Source organism: Geotrypetes seraphini, chromosome 1, assembly GCF_902459505.1.
Source record: "Geotrypetes seraphini chromosome 1, aGeoSer1.1, whole genome shotgun sequence".
Classification (NCBI taxonomy): domain Eukaryota; kingdom Metazoa; phylum Chordata; class Amphibia; order Gymnophiona; family Dermophiidae; genus Geotrypetes; species Geotrypetes seraphini.
In genome coordinates, this window is record NC_047084.1 from 517,817,504 (window position 1) to 517,840,732 (window position 23,229).

The window sequence follows — 23,229 nt, forward strand, 5'->3', positions numbered from 1 at the left end:
GGAGCCAGTCCTTCGCCTAAAAGCTGGATTCTGTAACCGGTGTCTTTCAAAAACAACACCGGTTACAGAATCCACCCCCCCCCGACGACATCGGGGCAAGAAGGAGCCCAAGCCCTCTTGCCCCGTGATCCCCCCCGATGACATTGGGGCAAAAGGGAGCCCAAGCCCTCTTGCCCCGTGATCCCCCCCGATGACATTGGGGCAAAAGGGAGCCCAAGCCCTCTTGCCTCGCGGCAGCCCCGACCTTCCCGACACTATTGGGGCAGGAGGGAGCCCAAACCCTCCTGCCCCGGGCACCCTTGAACTCTCCGACAGGATCGGGCAGGAGGGAGCCCAAGCTCTCCTGCTCCGAGCACCCTTGAACTCCCCGACAGGATCAGTCAGGAGGGAGCCCAAGCCCTCCTGCCCTCGATGCAAGGGCTCCCCGAGGCCCCGCCCACAGGTAGGGCCTAAGCCTACTGGGCCTATTCCGGTTGGCCCAGGCATCTCAGGCCCTACCTGTGGGTGGGATTTGAGCTGCCTGGGCCAATCAGATCCTAAGGCCAGCCATTCAATGGATGGCTGGCCTGTCAGACGGACGGGCTTGGCACCCGTCCGTCCAACCAACGTTATTGAAGGTACGGGGAGGGGGGTGGGGGTTGTGGGGTCGGTGGGGGGGAGGTCACGGGTCAGCGGGGGGGGGGGCGATCAGGGTTCGGAGGGGGGCCCTTGCATCCAGGGCAGGAGGGCTTGGGCTCCCTCCTGCCCAATCCTATCGGGGAGTTCGGGGGTGCCCGGGGCAGGAGGGCTTGGGCTCCCTCCTGCCCCAATACTGTCGGGGAGTTTGGGATGTCATGGGGCAAGAGGGCTTTGGCTCCCTCTTGCCCTGATCGTTGTTGGAGGGGGGGGAAGGGTGGATTGCAGCAGGGGAGATGAGCCATCTCTCCTGCCGCGATCATTGCTGTAGGGGATAGGCAGGTTGCTGGGGCCGCTGAGCTGATCGCAGCAGCCATGATCAGCTCAGCGGCCCCTTTTCGGCACTTATACCTGTTTTGACTTGGTCTGTCAAAATGTATAAGTGCTGACTATGCAAACTGCCTAAAGTTTTGGTTATACCTGCTGCACGCCTAGGTCTAGGTCGGCCCACCTCCCGCCCACCGCCCACCCTTTCCCCTCCTCTAAAAACACTTCTTTTCTCTCTGTGCATTTAGAAGCAGTGGAAAGGCCTATGCTGGTTTTAGATACGTCTAAAACCAGCTTTGATTATGGGTACTTGGATGATGAGGCTTTTTGATCGTCCAAGTACCCATTTAAGCCACTTTTTAGACTTTCAAGGCAAATAATGCAGACAGACATCAGATAATATACAAGATAGAAGCAAAAGATATCTATATACACAAAATAGAAAACATCACCATGTATGCCACATTCCATCCTGATGCTGACCGGGAATCCGTGAAATCAATAGGTCGGGGCAGCAAGTTAGAGATACTGCTTGTGCCAGGGAAGCTAAACAGTGACTTAAACAGGTACGGGGGAAGGGAACGGCAGTGCGCATGGGAGTGGGGGTGGTGGAGAAGAAGATGACGGCGGCACCACCGCCCCAGGTGCCTCCCGTCCTCGTTACGCCACTGCCCCCAACATGAACTGCTTGCACATTGCCACCAACCAATCATTTTCAGTGAAGATAACCCATTAAGTGCTGCAAAAAAAAGATCAGATGTTTGCCGATAAGTGAGTTAACAAATTGGTGACTGTTCCCGAGCCGGTTAACGCGCTATGAGTATTGGCTGGATGGTTTCCTTAAATTTAGTGAACAAGTGACTTAAGTATTAACTAGTTGTATGTGCTTCCAGTGTTTGGATTCTGTCTATTTCATTGCAAGAAATATTGACACATTCACATTTTCAGCAGAGCATCTCTATTGAAATGACTTACTTAAGCTTTTAAAAAGAGAATATCTTCTAGATTAAGCATGATTTTTCTGGAATGCCAAAGACTGGTTTTCAAGTTTGTCTTCACAACCTACATCTTTAACAAATAATCTTTGCTTTATTCATAATTAAGGAGATTTTTTTGTTTTCTTTCTCAAATAATTGTAGGTTATCAACCTTCAGTTTTGAACAAGGAGAACATTTCTTTACTCTTATTTTGTGGTGGCTGGAGCAGAATCTCAAGAAACTGGAAATTTGTTTTGGCATCCATAGTAACCAAGGACCTCGGTGCTCAGGAAAACATATGGCAAAAGAAGCCTGTGCCATTTGGGATTGTTTTCTTTTTTGACTTAAGGAACACCCTCTGAAGAGTCTTGTGAAAGGCGATTGGGATTGTTGCTTCGCTCTCTGCCCTTTCCTTGTGTTAGAGCTTGGGACTGTTCACAATGAGTGAATTCTGGTTGTGTTTCAACTGTTGCATTGCCGAGCAACCTCAGCCTGTAAGTATGAGCGTTTGGTAGTGGGGTCTTCATATCTGATTAATGACCAAGTGGTTTGATATCAAATATATAGAATTGAGTGAACATGCACCTTGTCTGTCCATTTGCACTAAAGCAATCGGTTTAAAAACCTCATTTATCAACCTTGAAGTAAAATCATATTTTATCTTTGTTTTGGTTGATTTTGACAAAAGCATGATCTGTGATCTGAAGGACATGCAAAAGAGGGCAGCACAGTTGACTGGATGGGCCCACAGTGACCAGAATAAGTGATGAGGAGTCTGTTCAAAAATGGACAACAGGAAAGACCTTCAGGGAACATAGTAAGACATATAAATCTAAGATGGTTAAGGAGCTGGAAGAGTTGCCTTACAGTGAAAGATTAGAGAAACTGGGCCTTTTCTCCCTCGAACAGAGGAGATTGAGAGGGGACATGAGCGAAACATTCAAGGTACTGAAGGGAATAGACTTAGTAGATAAGGACAAGTTGTTCACCCTCTCCGAGGTAGGGAGAACGAGAGGGCACTCTCTAAAGTTGAAAGGGGATAGATTCCGTACAAATGTAAGGAAGTTCTTCTTCACCCAGGGAGTGGTAGAAAACTGGAACGCTCTTCCGGAGTCTGTCATAGGGGAAAACACCCTCCATGGATTCAAGATGAAGTTAGACAAGTTCCTGCTGAACCGGAATGTGCTCAGGTAGGGCTAGTCTCAGTTAGGCCACTGATCTTTGATCAGAAGGCCGCCGCGTGAGCGGACTGCTGGGCACGATGGACCACTGGTCTGACCCAGCAGCGGCAATTCTTATGTTCTTATGTACTCCCCAAAGCTCAATAATATATTAACATGCATTATTTGATAAGTAGGCCTTATTAAGATTAATGGGGTCTATATATTTAATAAAAATGCGTATTATAGTTTTATTTATATTCCGCTTTTATCCAAGTCGCAACATATAAATCTTTCATTAATAAACTACAAACTCACAGTATGCTGTAAAAAAAAAAAAAAGTTTCTTCATCATTTTCTTAAATTGACACAAATCTGTTGCCAAAAATACACAGGCAACCTATTCCATTCTGATGGTCCAGCACATGAAAACACGCTTTTCCTTACTGATTCATAGTGCAAACATTTCTGAGTAGGAACAACCAAACCAGATTGAGCTGAGGAATGCAAGGTCCTTGAAGGTGAATAAGGCATCAAATAGTCTTGTAAATACTTGGGTGACATTTGATTGAGGCTCAAATAAACCATTAATAACAGTTTATACTTAACACGGAACTCTATAGATAACCAATACCTTGCTGTAAGATGTCTGGTGACATGTTCAGATCTATCAATCCCACATAACCGTCATATTATGGAGTTCTGTGCTACCTGCAAAGCACGCATGCATGTAGCTGGCAATCCCCAAAATACAAAATTGCAATAATTCAGCCCCGTGAGTACAACAGATTGAATAACTTTCATAAAATCAACATTTGTAAGTTAAAATAAGTTTTCCTAATGGTACTCTGTATATGTGGTCAAAAACTAAGCTGGGGATCCAACATAACGCCTAAGACACCTTATCAACAAGATACATCCATTTATTAAACACAATGATGGTTACTGGGATGTCCATTATTTGTTCCTTGAACATCAACATAATTTTTGTTTTTTAAATATTTAACATCCAATCCATTTTTGGTCATTGAACTAGTTTTACTCGTGAATTTTCAATTGGAAAAAAAAATTGTATATCATCAGCATAAAGCCGATATGTTTCATCAATTTCCAAAGAGGGAGTAAATACAAGTTAAATAACTAATAACTACAAGCACTGCGGACAATGCTGAGCCTTGCGGAACCCCCTATAAGCACTTCTCTACATTACACCTAGAAAGATTCCTTCCTGTGAAATACCTTTTCAAGAATGACTCAAACCAATGTAACACAGTTCCTCCAAGACCACAATCGGAGAGGCTTGATGATAAAATATCATGATTCAAGGTGTCAAAAGCAGCGGAAATATTGAAGAACACCATCTAAGATTAATTAGTGTGTTTATTATATTTTCAGAAACAATCCCTTAAATTGGTGTTTCCTAAGGCAGTCCTGGAGTTACCCCTGTGCTAGTCAGGTTTTCAGGATATCCACAGTAGATATGGATGAAAGAGATTTGCATATACAGTACTCCCCGATATTTGCGGGGGTTCCATTCCAGGGAATGCTCTGACCGCCTCTTCCTGCACTAAGTCGGGCCTTATCCAATCAGGAGCTGCATGTCAAAGCAGTTCCTGATTGGATAAGGCCCGACTTAGTGCATGACGAGGCGGTCGGAGCATACCATGAGTGATTTCCTGCACTCGCGGCGCTCTAGCTGCTCTCTCCTGCCTCTCCCGTTGCCCTCTCCTTGTCAGTGGTTTGCAGTCGGAAAATACTAACATAGGTTAGTGAATCAGGTCTGAGGAAAATCGGGTCAGTACACGATCGCAAACACAATCTGTGGGCTTGGTGAATCTAGCCCTTAGTCTTTTTGCCAAGGTGGCAGCTCATGATACTTTTCCTTATTTCTGTATTAACATATTAGATAATGGCACATAAAGACTTGTATGATCCATCCATAAACCCCATAAGGTGTGATATGCTACTACTTGATTTGGCCTTGCCATTTTCAGGACACAGATTGTAAAAGTCTGCCCAGCTCTGGCTTTGCTTCTCAATTACTGGTGTTGCCATCTAATCACTACTAAACTTGTTTGATTCCATGCCTTCCATACAGAATTCCTTTGTTTATCCCATGCAGTTATGAATTCCATTATCTACCACCCTCGCCATGAAAAAGTACTTCCTGATGATGATCCTGCAATCTAAATTTTACCATATTTTCTCCTCTGGAAAAGGTTTGTTGTACAGTATATTAATACCTCTCAAATGTCTGTATCATATCACCCTTGTCTCTCCTTTCCTCCAGGGTGTACATCTTCATGTCATCAAGTCTCTCCTCATATGTCTTGTGGCGCAAACCCCAAACAATTTTTGTCACTTTTATCTGAACCACTTCAAGTCTTTTTGCATCCTTAACAAGAGTCTTTTTGTGGGCATGGCAGTTTGGCCTAAGCCCCAGTAAGTCCCCAAATCTCACTTCTTCCTAAAACTTGCTGGTGTGGTGGCTGCGGGACTTCAGTGAGAGCCTAGACAGCTCAAGCAAGCCAGTTCCTGCTGCTGTGCTCAGAACACCAATTCTGCTCCCAGAAGCTGCCTCCTCTACCAAGCTCTCTGAGCTGACTGTTCTCTTCCCTGGTGCATACTTCACCCCAGGGGGCCTCACCTCTGCTGAGCTCCTGTTGCTGACTGCATCTTGGGAGCCTCTGCTTCACTCTTGGTGCCAACCACACCCCGGGGTCTTCCACCTCCACAGCTGGATCTTAGGCCCAATGGGATCCCAGTGGCCACCGCCTCACACCTGAGCTGCTCCCATGAGCCAATCACCCTGAGTGCGCTCCCAAGGGTTTTTGGTTTTTCTGTCCTCAGGCAAAGATTGTGCCCTCAACATTCTCCAGAGGCCTCTCTGCCTTGAGCATGCTCTCAAGGGTTGCGACCAATGCTTCCAAGAGCATGCTCCCAACGCATTGCCAGAGGTTGTGGTAAGAATGGATAGCATAGCTGGTTTTATGAAAGGTTTGGACAATTTCCTGGAGTAAAAGTCCATAATCTGTTATTGAGAAAGACATGGGGGAAGCCACTGCTTGCCCTGGATCGGTAGCATGGAATGTTGCTACTCTTTGGGTTTTGGCCAGATACTAGTGACCTGGATTGGCCGCCATGAAAACAGGCTACTGGGCTTAATGGACTAAAATGGTTAAGGGACTGGAGGAGTTGCCGTACAGTGAGAGATTAGAGAAACTAAGCCTCTTCTCCCTTGAAGACTGAGAGGGGACATGATCGAAACATTCAAGATAATGAAGGGAATAGACTTGGTAGATAAAGACAGGTTGTTCACCCTCTCCAAAGTAGAGAGAACGAGAGGTCACTCTCTAAAGTTAAAAAGGGATAGATTCCATAAAAACGTAAGGAAGTTCTTCTTCACCCAGAGAGTGGTAGAAATCTGGAATGCTCTTCCGGAGGCTGTTATAGGGGAAAATACCCTCCAGGGATTTAAGACAAAATTAGACAAGTTCCTGCTGAACCAGAATGTACGCAGGTAAGGCTAGACTCAGTTAGGGCCCTGGTCTTTGACCTAAGGGCCACCGCGGGAGCGGACTGCTGGGCACAATGGACCACTGGTCTGACCCAGCAGCAGCAATTCTTATGTTATTATTCTTATGTTCTTATGGTCTTCCATCTTCAGACCGCTTTAAATCGAAGTTGAACTCCTTATTTAAAGATGCCTTTGATTTATGAACCCCCATTGCTAGAGTTTCCGTCAGACAGGACCCTCCCTATTGTCTCGCTATTCTAATTACAAATGGAGTTCTCCCCCTACCCTTCTGTTTTTCGTTTTGTATGCCAGTCTAAGCCAACAATTATGATTTTATATCAATGTACTCTGCTTGGAAATTCGATAAGCGGAATAACAAATTTTAAACTTGGAGCCTTTAGGGTCCCTGTGTGGTCCAGACTCCTGGCTCTTAAGAATATGAGGCTGCAGTTCCAGGACTTTCCCAATAGAGAGTAAACCTCCCTCTTCTGCCAAAAGGCTAAGAACAATATCCCTGAATATCAGAAACTTCTGATCCCAACTCTAAGTTGAGGAGCCATATGAGGCTGCTCCTCTAGACTCCTGGTGACGAGATTCTGTTACTACTTAATCTGCTTCAACTATTCTTCCCCTGTGTGACCTCTATCATATCACTTTAGTACCTTTAATGGATAATATTCCCCTAAAAGTATAAGTGTGCCACTTTAGTCTGCAAGTCTTTCCTTCAGTGAATTATTTATTTATCTTTAGTATTTATATACCACTTATATACCACTTATAGCTAAGTGGTTTACATTCAGGTATTCAATCATTTTTCCCTGTCTGTCCTGATGGACTCACACTCTACCAATGGGGGATTAAGTGACTTGCCCAGGGTCACAAGGAGCAGTGTGGGATTTGAACCCATAACCTTGGGGTGCTGAGGCTGTAGCGCTAACCACTGCACCACACATTCTAACCACATACTACACTTAGACTGGATGATTCTAGATTGACATTTTTTTTACGTAGAAGGTGCATGTTTGTGAAATGCCCTCCCAGTAGGATTACGTTCTATAAAAAATATTACTTGTAAATCAGAAAATAACTCAAGCCACATTTATTTCAACAGGCTTTATATTTTGTTTTTAGTATGGGTTTTTAAAAATTTTTTTATTGGTTTGTGTTATTTTTGTAAGGGTTACCGTACTTTATTATGTATATGAACTTGTAAACCACCTAATACCATAGATAGTGCAGTATATAAACTGTGCAATCAGTCAATAACATGCATAAGGTGCTGCTAACGGATAGCTCAGTGATGTAACAATCAAACTGAAAGGCTTCTCTCACAGCACTCCTGCCAAGGCAAAAATAAACCTCTCTTATTTTCTTAATACATTACCGAGAGAGAAATTCTGCTTTTATTTATTTAAAAATGTATTTTTATTCACAAACATTCAACTATTCTGTGCGAGTTACAATCTGAAACATAATTAAAAAGCAACAAACTACCCCACCCCCTCTTTTTTACAAAACCGCAGTGTGGTTTTTAGTAGAGAATGACACGGTGACAAAATTCATCACCGTTCCCGTCCCAGCGGATAACCGCGGGAAACCATCTTCATGTCATTCTTTGAGGAGAGAGGGAAGAATCAGAGTATGAATGGCCACAACCACTGACCCGCAAGCTTTGCTTTGAAGAATGCTGGTGTAGAAGGACTGCAGTTGAAATAGACACTACAGAATGACAGTCTCTGGTATCCAGAGCAGATATTGTGATGTCATAATGCCTCATTCCACCAGTGCCTAAGAGCCAATCACATCAGTGATGTCACAATGGCTTCATTATCCTTGGCTCACATAAGAATCAGAGTATGAATGGCCTCAACCACTGACCCGCAAGCTTTGCTTTGAAGAATGCTGGTGTAGAAGGACTGCAGTTGAAATAGACACTACAGAATGACAGTCTCTGGTATCCAGAGCAGATATTGTGATGTCATAATGCCTCATTCCACCAGTGCCTAAGAGCCAATCACATCAGTGATGTCACAATGGCTTCATTATCCTTGGCTCACATAAGAATTAGAGTATGAATGGCCTCAACCACTGACCCGCAAGCTTTGCTTTGAAGAATGCTGGTGTAGAAGGACTGAGGCTGAAATAGATACTAGAAAATGACATGGGATTATTTCCTGCGGTTATCCGCAGGGACGGGAACGGTGATGAATTTTGTCACCGTGTCATTCTCTAGTTTTTAGCACCAGCCAAAGCTGTAACAGCTCATAGGAATTCTATGAGCATCGGAGCTGTTACCACCACGGCCAGCATTAAAAACAGCACTATGGTTTTGTAAAAGGGGGGCTAAAACAAATATGCTACATTAAAAAAAAAAAAAAAATTACAATTAACTCATCAGATCAAGAACATAAGAACTACCATCTCCGGATCAGACCTTCGGTCCATCAAGTCCGGCGATCTGCACATGCGGAGGCCCAGGTGTACACCTGGCGTAATTTTAGTCACCCATATCCCTCTATGCCTCTCGTAAGGAGATGTGCATCTAGTTTGCTTTTAAATCCTAGAATGGTGGATACCGCAATAACCTCCTCTGGGAGAGCATTCCAGGTGTCCACCACTCGTTGCGTGAAGCAGAACTTTCTGATATTTGTACTGAACTTGTCCCCGCTTAGCTTCAGTCCATGTCCTCTTGTCCGTGTCACATTGGACATTGTAAATAATTTTTTTTCCCTGCTCTATTTTGTCGATTCCTTTCAGTATTTTGAAAGTCTCGATCATATCCCCTTGCAGTCTCCTTTTCTCGAGGGAGAACATCTCAAATTTCAGACTTTTTTAAGAAAAGCATCTCTGAAATAACATGGTTTTAATCATCTTCCTAAATTGAAGCAGGCTGGACGCACTTTTTATTTCATTAAGCAGAGCGTTCCACAATGGAACACCCTATACAGTCATCATTGTATGATGAAAACAGGACAGCTTCCCATGTTTAATGCTGGCACCGCTAAACAAATTTTATTTTCAGAGTGCAGTGCTCCAAGCGGCAGGTACAACTGCAAAAGAGCACTCAACACTCGCTGTGACCAAAGATCTCTTTCCCCAATTTCAATAAACCTCCCTTTTAAGGGGGGGGGGTTATATGTATGATGATGACTCCCCGATATTTGATAAGCTTTTACATCGCTCTTTTTCAAGGGGTGATACTCGACAGCTTTTGAATCGGATGAAATAAAATCTGGCTGTCAATAAAAATTGAAATCTTCTATAAAACTTTGTTTTCTTATCGGGCGGTGTCAATATGGAATACATTGCTTTTCCCAATGAGATGGCTGAATAAATATTTAGGGCTCCTTTTACTAAGGTGCGCTAGTGTTTTTAGCGCATGCACAAGATTAGCGTGCACTATAGCACGCGCTAGCTGAAAAATTGCCGCCTGCTTAAAAGGAGGCGGTAGCGGCTAGCGCGCGCATTTTAGCGCACGCTATTCCGCGCATTAAGGCCCCAACGCACCTTTGTAAAAGGAGCCCTTAGTGTTTAGGAAGTCAGTTTAAATCAATTTATTCCAGGCATATCTGTTGTTGAAGTCTTGATCTGCTCTTGGCTTTTGGAAGTACCAAAATTTGTTGTAATTCCTAGGTGTTATAATCCTACTTCTTTTTGGTTTGTTATCCATGATGAACTAAATAGATATTCTGCGGACGGTAAGATCAAAGTTCGTCTGTGGTATCACCTCTGGTTTTAATCTGAAACACGTCTTAGTGGCAAAGTTTGTTGAGCATTTCTGTGTTGTGTATAAAATGTGCAGTATGTATACATGACACAACTTTGGATTCCTGGTGGACTTCTCCCAGATCTCTCCTAACCTAACATGAATTCCATCATGCTGGAATCTTCTTCTCTATGACGTAAAATAACCTGAAACCTCACTATGTAACTTGAAACCAACTAACTTCTAATGTAATGTAATTTCATGGAAATGTCCAGCTATCTTCCAATGTAATCCGCTTAGAACCGCAAGGTACAAGCGGAATAGAAATCCGTAATGTAATGTAATGTAATCTCTCAGTAAGATAAAGAAATACTTCTGAAGACTTATGTAGCAGATGGTGTTTATTCCTCATGTATCGACTGGCTAAAGTCCAAGACAGTATAAAATAAGGTATAAATAGAGTGACAGGTTAAGTTACATTACCATCTTGAAAAGGGGTTCATAGTCAGTGGCGCACAAGACACCAGGGCGCCGACAATCCAGCGCTGACAATTCAGCGCAAGACAGAAGTGTGCTGCCAAAAGCCTTATTTTTTTAAGAGCTCCGACGGGGGTGTGTGTGTGTGTGTGGGAACCCCCCACTTTAATGCATAGTGTTCGCGCTGCCTTTGGGAGGTGTTTGGGGGGGTGCAACCCCCATATTATAGAGAAAACAGAACAGTTTCTGATTTTTTTCAGGAAAAGTTCAGTTTTGTCTAAAATGTGGGGGGTTTCACCCCCCACTCCCCCAATGGCAGCGCAAACACTATGCATTAAAGTGGGGGGTTCCCCCCACACACACCCCCATCGGAGCTCTTAAAAAATAAGTTTTTTGGCGGCTTTCGGCGGCGCACTTCTGTCTTGCGCTGAATTGTCAGTGCTGGATTGTCGGCACGCTGGTGTCTCGCGCACAATTATCCCATCACCTGAAAAGGTGACAGTGAAAGCTAGAAGGATGCAAGGGTGGCTAGGGAGAGGTATCGCCAGTAGAAAAAGGAGGTATTGATGCCCCTGGATAAGACTTTGGTGAGACCTCATTTAGAATTTTGTGTACAATTCTGGAGGCCACACCTTCAAAAAGATATAAAAAGGATGGAGTCGGTCCAGAGGAAGGCTACTAAAATGGTATGTGGTCTTCATCATAAGGCATATGGGGACAGACTTAAAGATCTCAATCTGAATACGTTGGAAGAAAGGCAGGAGAGGGAAGATATGATAGAGATGTTTAAATACTTACGTGATGTAAATGCACATGAGTCGAGTCTCTTTCATTTGAAAGGAAGCTCTGGAATGAGAGGGCAAAGGATGAAGTTAAGAGGTGATAGGCTCAGGAGTAATCCAAGGAAATACTTTTTTACAGAAAGGGTGGTAGATGCATGGAACAGTCTCCCAGAAGAGGTGGTGGAGACAGAGACTGTGTATGAATTCAAGAAAGCCTGGGATAGGCATGTGGGATCTCTTAGAGTAGACATGTCAAACTCTGGCCCGTGGTGTAATAAAATTTGGCCCGCCAGATATTTCACTTAAGCTGGCCTGCCGGCAGACAGGTACAAGCACTGCATCAGCTGTAGGTTCACGCAGTTTCCCAGTCTCACATTAAAGCATCTTGCAGAGGATCGCTGGTCGGCTGTAGCAATCCTAGCAGGCTGCCATAGCCTCAGCAGCATGTTCCTTCTGCTGCGGTTCCGTACGTCAGAGGAGGGGCGGAATTGCGGCAGAGAGAACATGCTGCGGAGGCCGACGGCAGCCTGCTAAGATCACTACAGTTGACCGGCAATCCTCTGCAGACTGCTTTAATATGAGACCGGGAAGCCGGGATGGAGGGAGGGAAGGAACAGAGGGCCAAATGTCGGGCCAAAAGGAAAACTGCCAGACCTTTGGGGGAGGGAAGAAAAACAGAAGGGAAGAAGAAAGGAGACCCTGGCAAGTAAGTTATCAAAAGACAACCAGAGCCTAGGACAACAACATGATTTGAATAATGACCAGACAACAAAAGGTAGAAGAAAATTTTATTTTCTGTTTTGTGATTACAGTATGTCAGATTTGAAATGTGTATCCTGCCAGAGCTGGTGTTAGACAGCAGGCGTGAACTAGGACCTAACAGACAGAGAAAAAGACTTTTTATTTATTTTGTTTACATCACAGAGCTGGCGTGGGGTTAGAAAGGTTGTAACCCTATATTTGTACTAAGACTAAGGGGTCCTTTTATTAAGGTGCGCATTTAGCACGCGCTAAATCAGTTAGCGTACCTTAATAAAAGGACTCCTAAGTATCTTAATAAAAATTTAGTCCGCGACTTAGCCTATGTTTTAGATTTCAGCTCCTTATGTGATTGAGTTTGACACCCCTGCCTTAGAGAGAATGGTTCCTGCTGATGGGCAGACTGGATGTGCCATTCGACCTGTATCTGCCAACATGTTTCTATGAGACTGGCAAGGTACGACTGCAAAAGAGTTTGGAGACCGTACTTTCAAAAAGATATAAACAGGATGGGGTCAGTCCAGAGGAAGGCTACTAAAATGGTTAATGGTCTACATCAGGGGTGTCCAACCTTTTGGCTTCCCTGGGCCGCATTGGCCGAAAAAAATGTTTCTGGGGCCGCACAAAAACGCAAAGACAGCAAGACAGAAGAGGGAGCCGGCAAGACGGTAAACACCCAGGGGCAGCAGAGGAAAACACTGCATCGCCCTCAACCGGGACCACACAAAATACTTCACGGGGCCGCATGCGGCCCTCGGGCCACAGGTTGGGCACCCCTGGTCTACATCATAAGGCATTTGGGGACAGACTTAAAGAGGAAAGGCGAGAAAGGGGAGATATGATAGACATTTAAATACCTATGTGACATGAATGCGCTTGAGACGAGTCTTTTATTTGAAAGGAAGCTCCGGAATGAGAGGGTATAGGATGAAATAGTAATCTAAAGATTTCAGAAAGGGTGTTTGATGCGTGAAATAGTCTCCCGGTAGAGGTGGTGGAGACAAAAGCTTTGTCTGATTTCAAGACAGTGTGGAACAGGCATGTGAGATCTCTTAGGGGAGAGTAGGAGTTTGTGAATGGGCAGACTGGATGGGCCATATGGCCTTTATCTGACATCATATCAAGCCTTCCTGTTCACTTCTTCCATTCTCTCAATTTCATCGTGTCCAAGTACAATATTAGCCTGTTTCCTAAAATGGCAACTACCTAATCTAATTAGCTATCCACCAAGCTTCCCATGAATCATAAGTTTCCTTCTCCACTTTGTTTCTTACTGATTTGTTTCTGCTATAAAATGGCGACAGTTTTATGATGTAAACTTGCTACCATAGCAACTGTGCTTAAAGAATATATTACATTACATTACATTACATCAGGGATTTCTATTCCGCCATTACCTTGCGGTTCAAGGCGGATTACAAAAGGTTAGTTTAAGGACAGAATTACAATGAATAAAGAATTACAGCGTTACAGAATGACAGAATTATATGAATTGTAGAGCATAGCTAGAGATGTAATATGAAGATCTTGAGGGCTTTTAGTGGTCGTGTTTTTATTTCTGTTTTAGGAATTTCTTGAAAAGTGTGGTTTTTATTTCTTTTCTGAACGTCTTATAGTCTGGGGTGGTCATCAGAAGGTTGGAGATTTGGTTATCCAGTCTTGCAGCTTGTGTGGCTAGGAGGCCGTCATGTTGTTTTGTTCTTTTCACTTCTTTGGATGGGGGGGGTATGAATGGGGAGTGCGTTTTTCTGTGTCTGGTGCTGGTTGCTTGGATGAGGCGATTATTCAGGTATGATGGGCTGTCTCCGTGTAGTGTTTTAAATAATATGCAGTAAAATTTAAATTGGATTCTTTCTTGGATTGGGAGCCAGTGTGAGTTGATGTAGGCTTCAGTGATGTGGTCGTATTTTTTCAATGAATAGACGAGTCTTAAGGCTGTATTTTGGATTGTTTGGAGTTGTCTTATCGTAGTCGCCGGACATGGGAGGAAGAGAATGTTACAGTAGTCCAGTATTCCTAGTACTAGTGATTGTACTATAAGTAGGAATTGTGTGCCTTCAAAGAATTTTCGGACTTGTCTCAGGTTTCTCATGATTGCGAATGATTTTTGAGTTGTTTTGTTTATTTGTGGCTGCATTGTGCAGCATCTGTCTATGGTCATGCCTAGTAGTTTTATGGTTGTTTGGATGGGATATTTGGTTGCGTTTATGTCTAGGATGGTTGTGGTTTGGATCCTGTCGTTTTCTAGGAGGATGAATTTGGTTTTGTCTTGGTTGAGTTTAAGTTTGTGATTTTCCATCCAGTTTGTGACTGCTTCCAGTGTGTGGTGAAGTTCCTCTGTCATGGTATGTTTGGAATGATCGTATGGGATGAGGATGGTGATGTCATCTGCATAGCTATAGGATGTTATGCCTAGATTATCCAGATGGGTTCCTAGAGAGGCAGTGTATAGATTGAAGAGGGTGGGGGACAGTGGAGATCCTTGTGGTACACCGCATGGGTTTGACCAGGATTCTGATTTTTCTTTGTTTGATTTTACACTGTAGGTTCTGAGTTTTAGGAATCCTTTGAACCAGGAGTATACTTTGTCTGAGATGCCTATTGCATCTAGTATCTGTAGAAGGATGTTGTGGTCTACTAGGTCGAATGCTGCCGATAGGTCCAGTTGTATGAGTAGCATTTTTTTCCCTATACTAAGTTGTTGTCTGACGGTATCCATGAGGGAGCCTAGTAATGTCTCTGTGCTGAAATTTGTTCTGAATCCTGATTGCATGGGGTGTAGTAGGTTGTGGTCCTCTATGTAATTGGTGAGGAGTTTGGCTACTAGGCCTTCTGTTATTTTGACATATAGCGGAATTGAGGCTATAGGTCTATAGTTGGAAGGGAGGTTTTGTGGTGCCTTTGGGTCTTTTTGGATTGGGGTGATGACAATTTCGCTGAGGTTGTCCGGGAATGTGCCCTCTGTGAGCGTGAATTGGATCCATTGTAGAATTATGGTGCGGAACTTTATACTAGAGGTGGTAAGGAGATATGGGGGGCAATGGTTGAGGTCACAGGAGGCATGGCTGTATTTTTTGTATAATTTGTTAAATTCTGGCCATTTTATGTTTGGGAATTGAGACCAAGTTCTGTCTGCTGCGATTGCTTCTTTTCCTGTGGGGTGGATTGTGATTGGATTTTGGTTGGATGGGTTGAGTATGAGTGTGGCTCTGGTGTTGGTGATTTTATTCTTGAAATGTTCTGCTAAGATGGTGGGTGATGGTGGAGGTGTGTTGGTGGTGGTAGTGTATGGTTTGGTGTTTGTTAATTCTTTTAGTATTTGGAAGATTTTTTTGGAATCTTGTGTTTCTGTGCCTATGAGCTTGGTATAGTAACTTTTCCTCTTGTCTTTTAGTAGATTTTTATATTGTTTGTTGATTTTTTTTCCAGTCGGTTTTTGTTTGTTCTTGATTCTTTTTTCTCCATTTTCTTTCTAATCTTCTACACTGTCTTTTGAGTTGGAGTAATTCATTATCAAACCATTGGTCTGATTTCCTTCTGATTCTGGTTTTGGTATGTAGGGGTGCCAGATTATCAAGTATGTTGGCGGATACATTTTTCCAGTGGGAGATGAAATTTTTTGGGTCGCAGTCTTGGATGGTTTCGTCTACCTTTGACCAGAAGATGGTTGGGTCGATATGTTTGCGTGAGGTATATGTGGTTTTTTTTGTTTGAGGAGTGTGTTTGGTTTTGGTCCAGTTGATGTTGAAGTTAAAGATGTAGTGGTCTGACCATAGTGATGGGGACCATGTTCCGTTAGGAGTTTGGATTTCTTGATTGGTTGGTTGGTGAGTCATGAATGCTGCAATGTCCAGTTGATGACCTTTTTCATGAGTGGTTTGTGGGTTTAGGATCTTGAAGGATAATGCATTGAGGAAGGATAGACAGTTGTTTGCTGGTGTGGAGGTTTGATCTTCTAGGTGTAGGTTTAGGTCTCCTAGTATGAGGTTGTAGTCAGCTGTTAGTGAGTTTTGATAGATGAAGTTTTCAAATTCGGGCTTCACTGTGGTCCAGTTTCCTGGTGTTATGTAGCAGAGTAGGCAGTTTAGAGAGTTTTTTAGTGTTGTGTTTGTGAGTTGGCACGCTAGGAAATCCAATTGTGGAGTGGATACTTTCTCGAGTATGTTTAGAGTTATGGTGTTCTTGAATATTATTGCTAGACCTCCTCCTCTTTTTTTCTCTCTGCAGGTTACTGTTATTTTGTATCCCGGCGGGCATACTTCTTTTATTCTAGGGTCTGTGTCTGAGGTTAGCCAGGTTTCAGTGAGGAATAAGCAGTCAAGTTTTTCTGTTGTTATCCAGTTTTTTATGTTTTCTGTTTTGGGTCCTAGAGATCTGATATTGACATAGGCACATGTATACATAAACAATCCTGAACTTAGAACACTCTCAAGGACTAACATGAATATGTCAGTCACTCAAGATACTTCAGAGCTTAAAAAAACCCAATTATCTGGTTTTCTGTTATGCTGATGATGTCTGGTGATAAATTTCAACAAAGCACCAATTTCAGTAAATGTCCTTAGAATGAGAACATTCAATATAATCAATTTGTGGGACAATCGTTAAATGTTCCACCTTCAATTCTCATTCAATCAGTTCAGCAACTGTTAATTGAGTGATCCTGAGACTCCTATAATTCATTGTCTTAGACTTTAAGTGTTGTTTCCTCACCAGGTCACATTGGTATCAACCTTACTGTTTCAATATGTATAAATAAATAAATAGTTTAGCGATGATTTTTAATAAAGTCACATCATATATGTGGTCTTCCTTTCAGGGATAACTTTGCCAAAATGTTTCACCAGAAAGTTTTTTCAAGGCCGTTCATCCCTTAAGAAAGCTCTGTGCTACTCTATTCGACCACAGCATGCTTGTCTACAGTGTTCTGTGCTCACATGTTTAAAGATCATAGACTGTTTTCAGTCCAATTCTCTATATTTGCGTTTGCAAACCATTGGACCCCTGAGGAAGGCATGTTCGCCGAAACATGGACCGTGTAGGGTCCGTTTAGATTTTTATCATTATATTTTTATGGTTTTATATGACAGCGTACAATAAATCAATTCCAGATCATATGTATCCACAGTTTGGGTTTTTTTCGGTGAAATCCAAAGAGTAGCAACATTCTACTCTACCGATCCTAGAGCAAGCAGTGGCTTTCCTCCATTGTTGGTCTCAGTAGACATAACAGAGCATGACACACGCTGCTATGAGGACCTCTTCAATAGATTTGCAGAAATTTTACTACAGCAGGCATGTGCTTTCTTAGGCTTCCTCCTTACCAGTTTTTACACTTGACTATAGATGACTGTAGGTGAAGTGACTTGTCTGAGATAGAACTTAATGGGATTGATAGGATTTTAGTTTTTTATTAAAACTCGAGGATTACTATATACATACAATCTATCTCGTTTCCCATTCCTAGTGGATTTTCTCACAAATTGATGAAAGCTTCAAAGCACTGTGTGATATATATATATATATATATATATATATATATTTTTTTTTTTAAATTTAAGTATGTACCACTTATAGCCTAGGGGGCTCATAATCGAAACGGAAATACGTCTAAAAACCAGCCTAAATCAGCACTTAGACGATCAGTGAGACAGGTCGTCCAAGTGCCGATAATCAAACCAGGTTTTAGACGTATTTAAAAAAGACCTAGGCCTTCACAGTGCTGCTGAACGACCAGAGCTAAAAGGGGTGTGTCAGGAGGAGTGTCGAGGGCAGGATTTGGGTGGGCTGTGGGCCGTCCTACACTGTCGTACTGCATGTATAACTGAAAGTTTTATAACATTGCTTAGAAGGAACTTGGACGTTGTGACTTGGACCATCTAAAACCAGGTCTAAGTCACAAGAAGGTATCCAAAGTGACCAGATAAGTACTGCAGACACAAAGTACAGACCCCCACACACTGCCCCAGTGATCACTGACCCCCTCCCACCCCCATAAAAATTGTAATAACAACTTTACATATCTGCCTCCAGAACATTAGCACCTGGCAGCCTGGCATAGGAAAGCCTAGTAGAGCTGCACAGAGGTGGCTTAAGTGGTCTTGGGGCTGGGTTAGTGAACCATGGAGAGGAGGAACCAGGCCCATAAGCCACTCTAATCACTGCATTCATGGTGAAACGTGTGCACCCCCAAACCCTTTTGTACTGCCGTCTCCTTCAGCCATAAAGACTATTGGGGTGGTAGATAGGTGGGTCTAGTAGATTCTGGGGGGCTCACCATGACCTATAAGGGAGCTGTAGTGAAATGTTTATGTGAGACCCTTTTTGTGAAGTTCACAGCAGTGCCCTGTAAGGTACCTCATTACTCTGGTGCCATGTCTGGGTGTCCTGTCCATCACTTTTCTGGCCCCTCCCGTGTCCAAAAGATCTTTTTCTAGGCGTTTGTGACTTGGATGAATTTTGGATGAAAATGGGGCATAAATATGGATGACTTAGTGGTCTGGGCGATCAGAAGGCTGGACGTATAGTTGGACGATTAAAAAAAAAAAAAAAAAAAAAGTTGGACGTATTTTTTGAAAATGGACCTTTTCCCGCGTCCGACTTTGGGCAACTTGCGACTTAGGCCCAAAACAAACTTAGACATTTCTTTTGATAATGCCCCTCCACGTGGTTTACTTTCAGGTACTTGAACATTTTTCCCTATCTGTCCCAGTGGACTCACATTCTATCTAATGTACCTGGGGCAATAGGGGATTAAGTGACTTACCCAAGGTCACAAGGAGCAGCATGAGGTTTGAAACCCCAAACCTCAAGGTGCTGAGGCTGTAGCTCTATTCATAGCGCCACACACTCCCCATATATAATTTGTTTTTTTTTTGCTAATAGCTCACTGATAAATACACATACTCAACTGGTGAGAAATATTTGTGGTGATATTATTTGATGTCACTGAAATCATATTTTAGAAACTATTTCAAGGGCTCTGTAAGCAGAAAGAATTCCTGAACTGAGGCAATGAATTCTAGAAGGGCTGCATCTCTAGTAGATTGGTAAACACTGAAGTAACTGCTGAGCTGACAGCTTTTGTAATTAAACTGAACTGTAGGAGAGCTTCATATTCTATCTAGGAATGTGGGAGTCATTAATCTCTTGCTTGAGGGTTCTTCCTCCTTCATACTCCAGAATGCCTTGGGTATTGTTTTTTTTTTCTATAACATTGTCTCCTCCTTTGTTAAGTAAGCATGCAGGACACTATTGATGAGAACCCATAGTAAATAGCTAATTATTATTAGCATTAGACAAGCACTACCAAGCATATGCAACACAAAAAGTAGAAAGTCCCTGCATCTTGAAGCTTATTGTATAAGACAGAGAAGTAGACGGACAAGAAGCACAGCAGTGGACCGGTTTCATGGGGTTGAGGGCTAATGAGTGCCCCTCTGGGCATACAAATGAGGCTTTGGGCACAAAAAGTGAGCCATTTGTGGATTGAGTAGGATTTAAGTTTTAAAAGTGGTCTCAAATAATCTTTTACACTTTTTATTTTTCAATATTTTTTAATAGGCAAACAAAATCTCCTGCTATGTTGTAAACCTTCAATTAGATATCCGATTCCAGAAACTAAACTAAACTACACTAAACCTTAAGTTTGTATACCGCATCATCTCCACAATCGTAGAGCTCGGCACGGTTTACAGGAACTGGTATAAAGAAGGAACTCCAATGTAAAGGTTACAGGAACTTAGTATAAAGAATGTTTAGAGGGACTTAGTATACCATAGAGTGAGGAAGTATTACATTGTTGTTCTTAATAGGGATATAGATCTGTTAATATGCATTCAGGGGCACTTTTATTAAGCTGCGGTAAGCACTAACGCATGCTTACTTCAGCAAAAAAGGCTTTACCGTGGGTGCGTTTGGGCCATGGTAATTTTGTGATCGGGCGTGCTTCCCGTGTACTAAAAAACACATTTTATTTTTTTAGCGCTGGGACAGGTCAGGGTGGAGAGTAGGCATGTCCTGCGCTAATCGGTTAGCACAGCTATGTAGCCACACTCTGATTAGTGCGTAATTAGCGTGTGAGCCCTTTTTTTTACAAAATAGGTGACAGTAAGGGCTTGCCTAGACCTGCCCCCCAGCCCTGGCCCCCTCAGCCTGTTCTCATCAGTCGGGAGGGCATCCGCGCCTGCAACACGATGTCATGCGTGCTGCATCCGTGCATGCCCTCTTCAGACGCAATCTGAAGAGGAAGCTTTTCAAAACCGGGACAAAGTGTCGGGTTTTGAAAAGCCGTCCAGACGCCCAGACATGTCCTCTAAAAAGAGGACATGTTCAGGTAGATCCGGATGTGTGGTAACCCTAGGCTTGCGTGCTAATGCCCATGGGTTAAAATTTAGCATGTAGCTATTACTCAAAAAATAGACCTACAGGAATGACCTGTATGAGGACATGCTAAGGCCACTTTTTAACATGGTATGGTAGAGTTCCTCAGTTCGTGAGGTTGCCTTAAATATTTTGGATCTTTTCCAGATAAGCCCCACCAAAAAGTTAACCCCCACCACCCAAAAAAAAATTATAAAAAAAGAGGCGCGATCTGTAGAAAGTAAAGTGGGGGGGTTCCCCCCATGCCCCCCGTCGGAGCCCTTAAAAAAATGGTCGACAGTTTATCCTATTTTTTTATAATGTTAAGTTTCATATCCTCTTTTTATAATCTTTTTTGGGTGCTCCGACGGGGGGGGCGTGGGGCGGGAACCCCCCCACTTTACTTTATACATATCGCGCCGCGTTGTGGGGCCGTTGTGCTGAGAACTTCACCGGTTAAGGTTGTGTGCGCTGGCAAAAGGTGGCGGGGCTTAACTTTCGGCGCGTCCACTTTTTCCATTAGTGGCGGGGCTTATCTGGAAAAGATCCAATATTTTAGTGTACAAAATCAATTTGATGCATGTACCTTAGAAATTAAGGTATATACAATCTATTTCCATATGCACCCTTACTTAGCAGACTGCACCCTAGTGGTAGTACTGCAAAACCAATGCTAAGGGTCAAGCAGCACCATTTTTCTTTTTTTTTTCCCATGAAATTTTATTAGATTTTTTAGAAGATAAACAAAACAGAAAATAAAATTAAACAAGCACATTGCAAATATAACATAAGAACATAAGCAGTGCCTCTGCTGGGTCAGACCAGAGGTCTATCATGCCCAGCAGTCCGCTCACGCGGTGGCCCATCAGCAACCAAATGTAATATAATACATGAAATTACAGCATAGAACATTAGGAATATATAGGATATATTAAAAATAGAAAGTTTCAAGTTTATTAGCTTTTTATTTACTGCCTATTAAGATTATCTAAGCGGTTTTACAATCAGGTATTCAAGTATTTTCCCTATCTGTCCCGGTGGGCTCACAATATATCTAACGTACCTGAGGCTATGGAGGACTGAGTGACTTGCCCAGGGTCATAAGGGGTAGTGTGGTGTTTGAACCCACATCCCTAGGGTGCCGAGGCTGTAGCTCCAACCACTGTGAATGACCTCTACATTCAGCCAATGCTAGTTCACTTTTATGATGGTGGTAAGCAGATGAGTTTTGGAGGGCTTAGCATAAATTGTAAGGGGTATATGGTGAAATGCACATCTGGCACCTTTTATGTGAGGTTGATAGCAGTGCCCTTTAAGGTGCCCCACTGCTTTGTTGACATGTCTGTGGCTAGTCCATTACAATACTGACCCTTCCATGTTTAAATGGTGCTGGTTTGGATATTTCTAACTTGGAATTTTTTTGTGGTCAAAAATGGCGAATAAAGTTAGACGTCTTGGTGGTCTAGATCACAGTTCTTCGACCGCGGACCGGTGTCGGTCCGCAAAAAATTTCTGCCAGTCCGCGCAGGGCCGGCGAGATCAATTCGGCAGTTAAATTTCTTGTCGACTGTGGTTCCTGCTCACTAATGTTCCTCCCAGCCTCAGGCAATTAAGACAGGCTGCCGACGTCGGGGCCTTCCCTCTATGAGTCTCGCCTGTTCGGAAAAAGGAAGTTGAAACAAAATAGACGGGACTCAGAGAGTGAAGGTCCCGACGTGGCAGCCTGTCTTGATCGCCGCCCCTGCCGAGTTGCTGAAGAGGGCCGCGGAGAGAGCTGCAGCTTCAGGTGCAGGTGGAGGGAGATGGTCAGCGTGTGCGAGAAAGATCCTGGGGAGCCTTCACAGTGACTTCCTCCCCTCCCACCAGCTCTCCTACTTGCCAGGGCAGTGATTTACCGGTAACGTCCTGCAGGCAAGTACCGAGAGCTGCTGGAAGGGGAGACAGCCACTGTAGGAGGCAGGGAAGCTGCTGAATAAAGGGAGAGCTGTTACTGGACTTGGAGAGAGTTAGAAGGAGAGATGCTGCTGGGAGGGGAGGAGGGAAAGGGATGGGAAGAGAAGAGAGTTAATATTGGATAGAGGGAGGAGGGAAGGGAGAAGAAGGAGAGATGCTGCTGGAAGGGGAGGAGGGAAAGGGATGGGAAGAGAGTTAATGTTGGATAGAGGGAGGAGGGAAGGGAGAAGAAGGAGAGATGCTGCTGAGAGGGGAGGAGGGAATGGGATGGGAAGAGAGTTAATGTTGGATAGAGGGAGGAGGGAAGGGAGAAGGAAAAAAAGGAAGGAGGGAAGAGAGAAAGAAAAAAGGAAGGAAACAACTGGCAGGGAGATTACAGGAGGGGAAGGGGGTCAGGGTGGAATGGAGAGATCAGATGAGGGAAAGGGGAGAGAGAGGAATGAGAAAGTAGAGAGACATTGATGCTGGAAGGGGGGTCAGCAGAGAAATGAGAGAGGGATAAAGATGCTAGATCTGGTGTAGGAGAGATAAAAATGAAGAAGGCAATTAAGCTGGAATGAATGATGTCAAAAAAGAGAGGAGGAACAGGCTGGAT

The 23,229-nt window shown here is 43.5% G+C and overlaps 1 protein-coding gene across 1 annotated transcript in view; it reads left to right on the forward strand.

Annotated features, from left to right (window-relative positions):
- LOC117352510 (CDC42 small effector protein 2-A) overlaps positions 1-23,229 on the forward strand; it is a 111,063-nt gene that overhangs the window by 53,515 nt on the left and 34,319 nt on the right. Inside the window, exon 2 of the mRNA XM_033928962.1 lies at positions 2,082-2,413. Coding sequence (XP_033784853.1) covers positions 2,360-2,413 — 54 coding nt within the window. The 5' untranslated portion in view covers positions 2,082-2,359. The remainder of the gene's footprint in view (positions 1-2,081; positions 2,414-23,229) is intronic.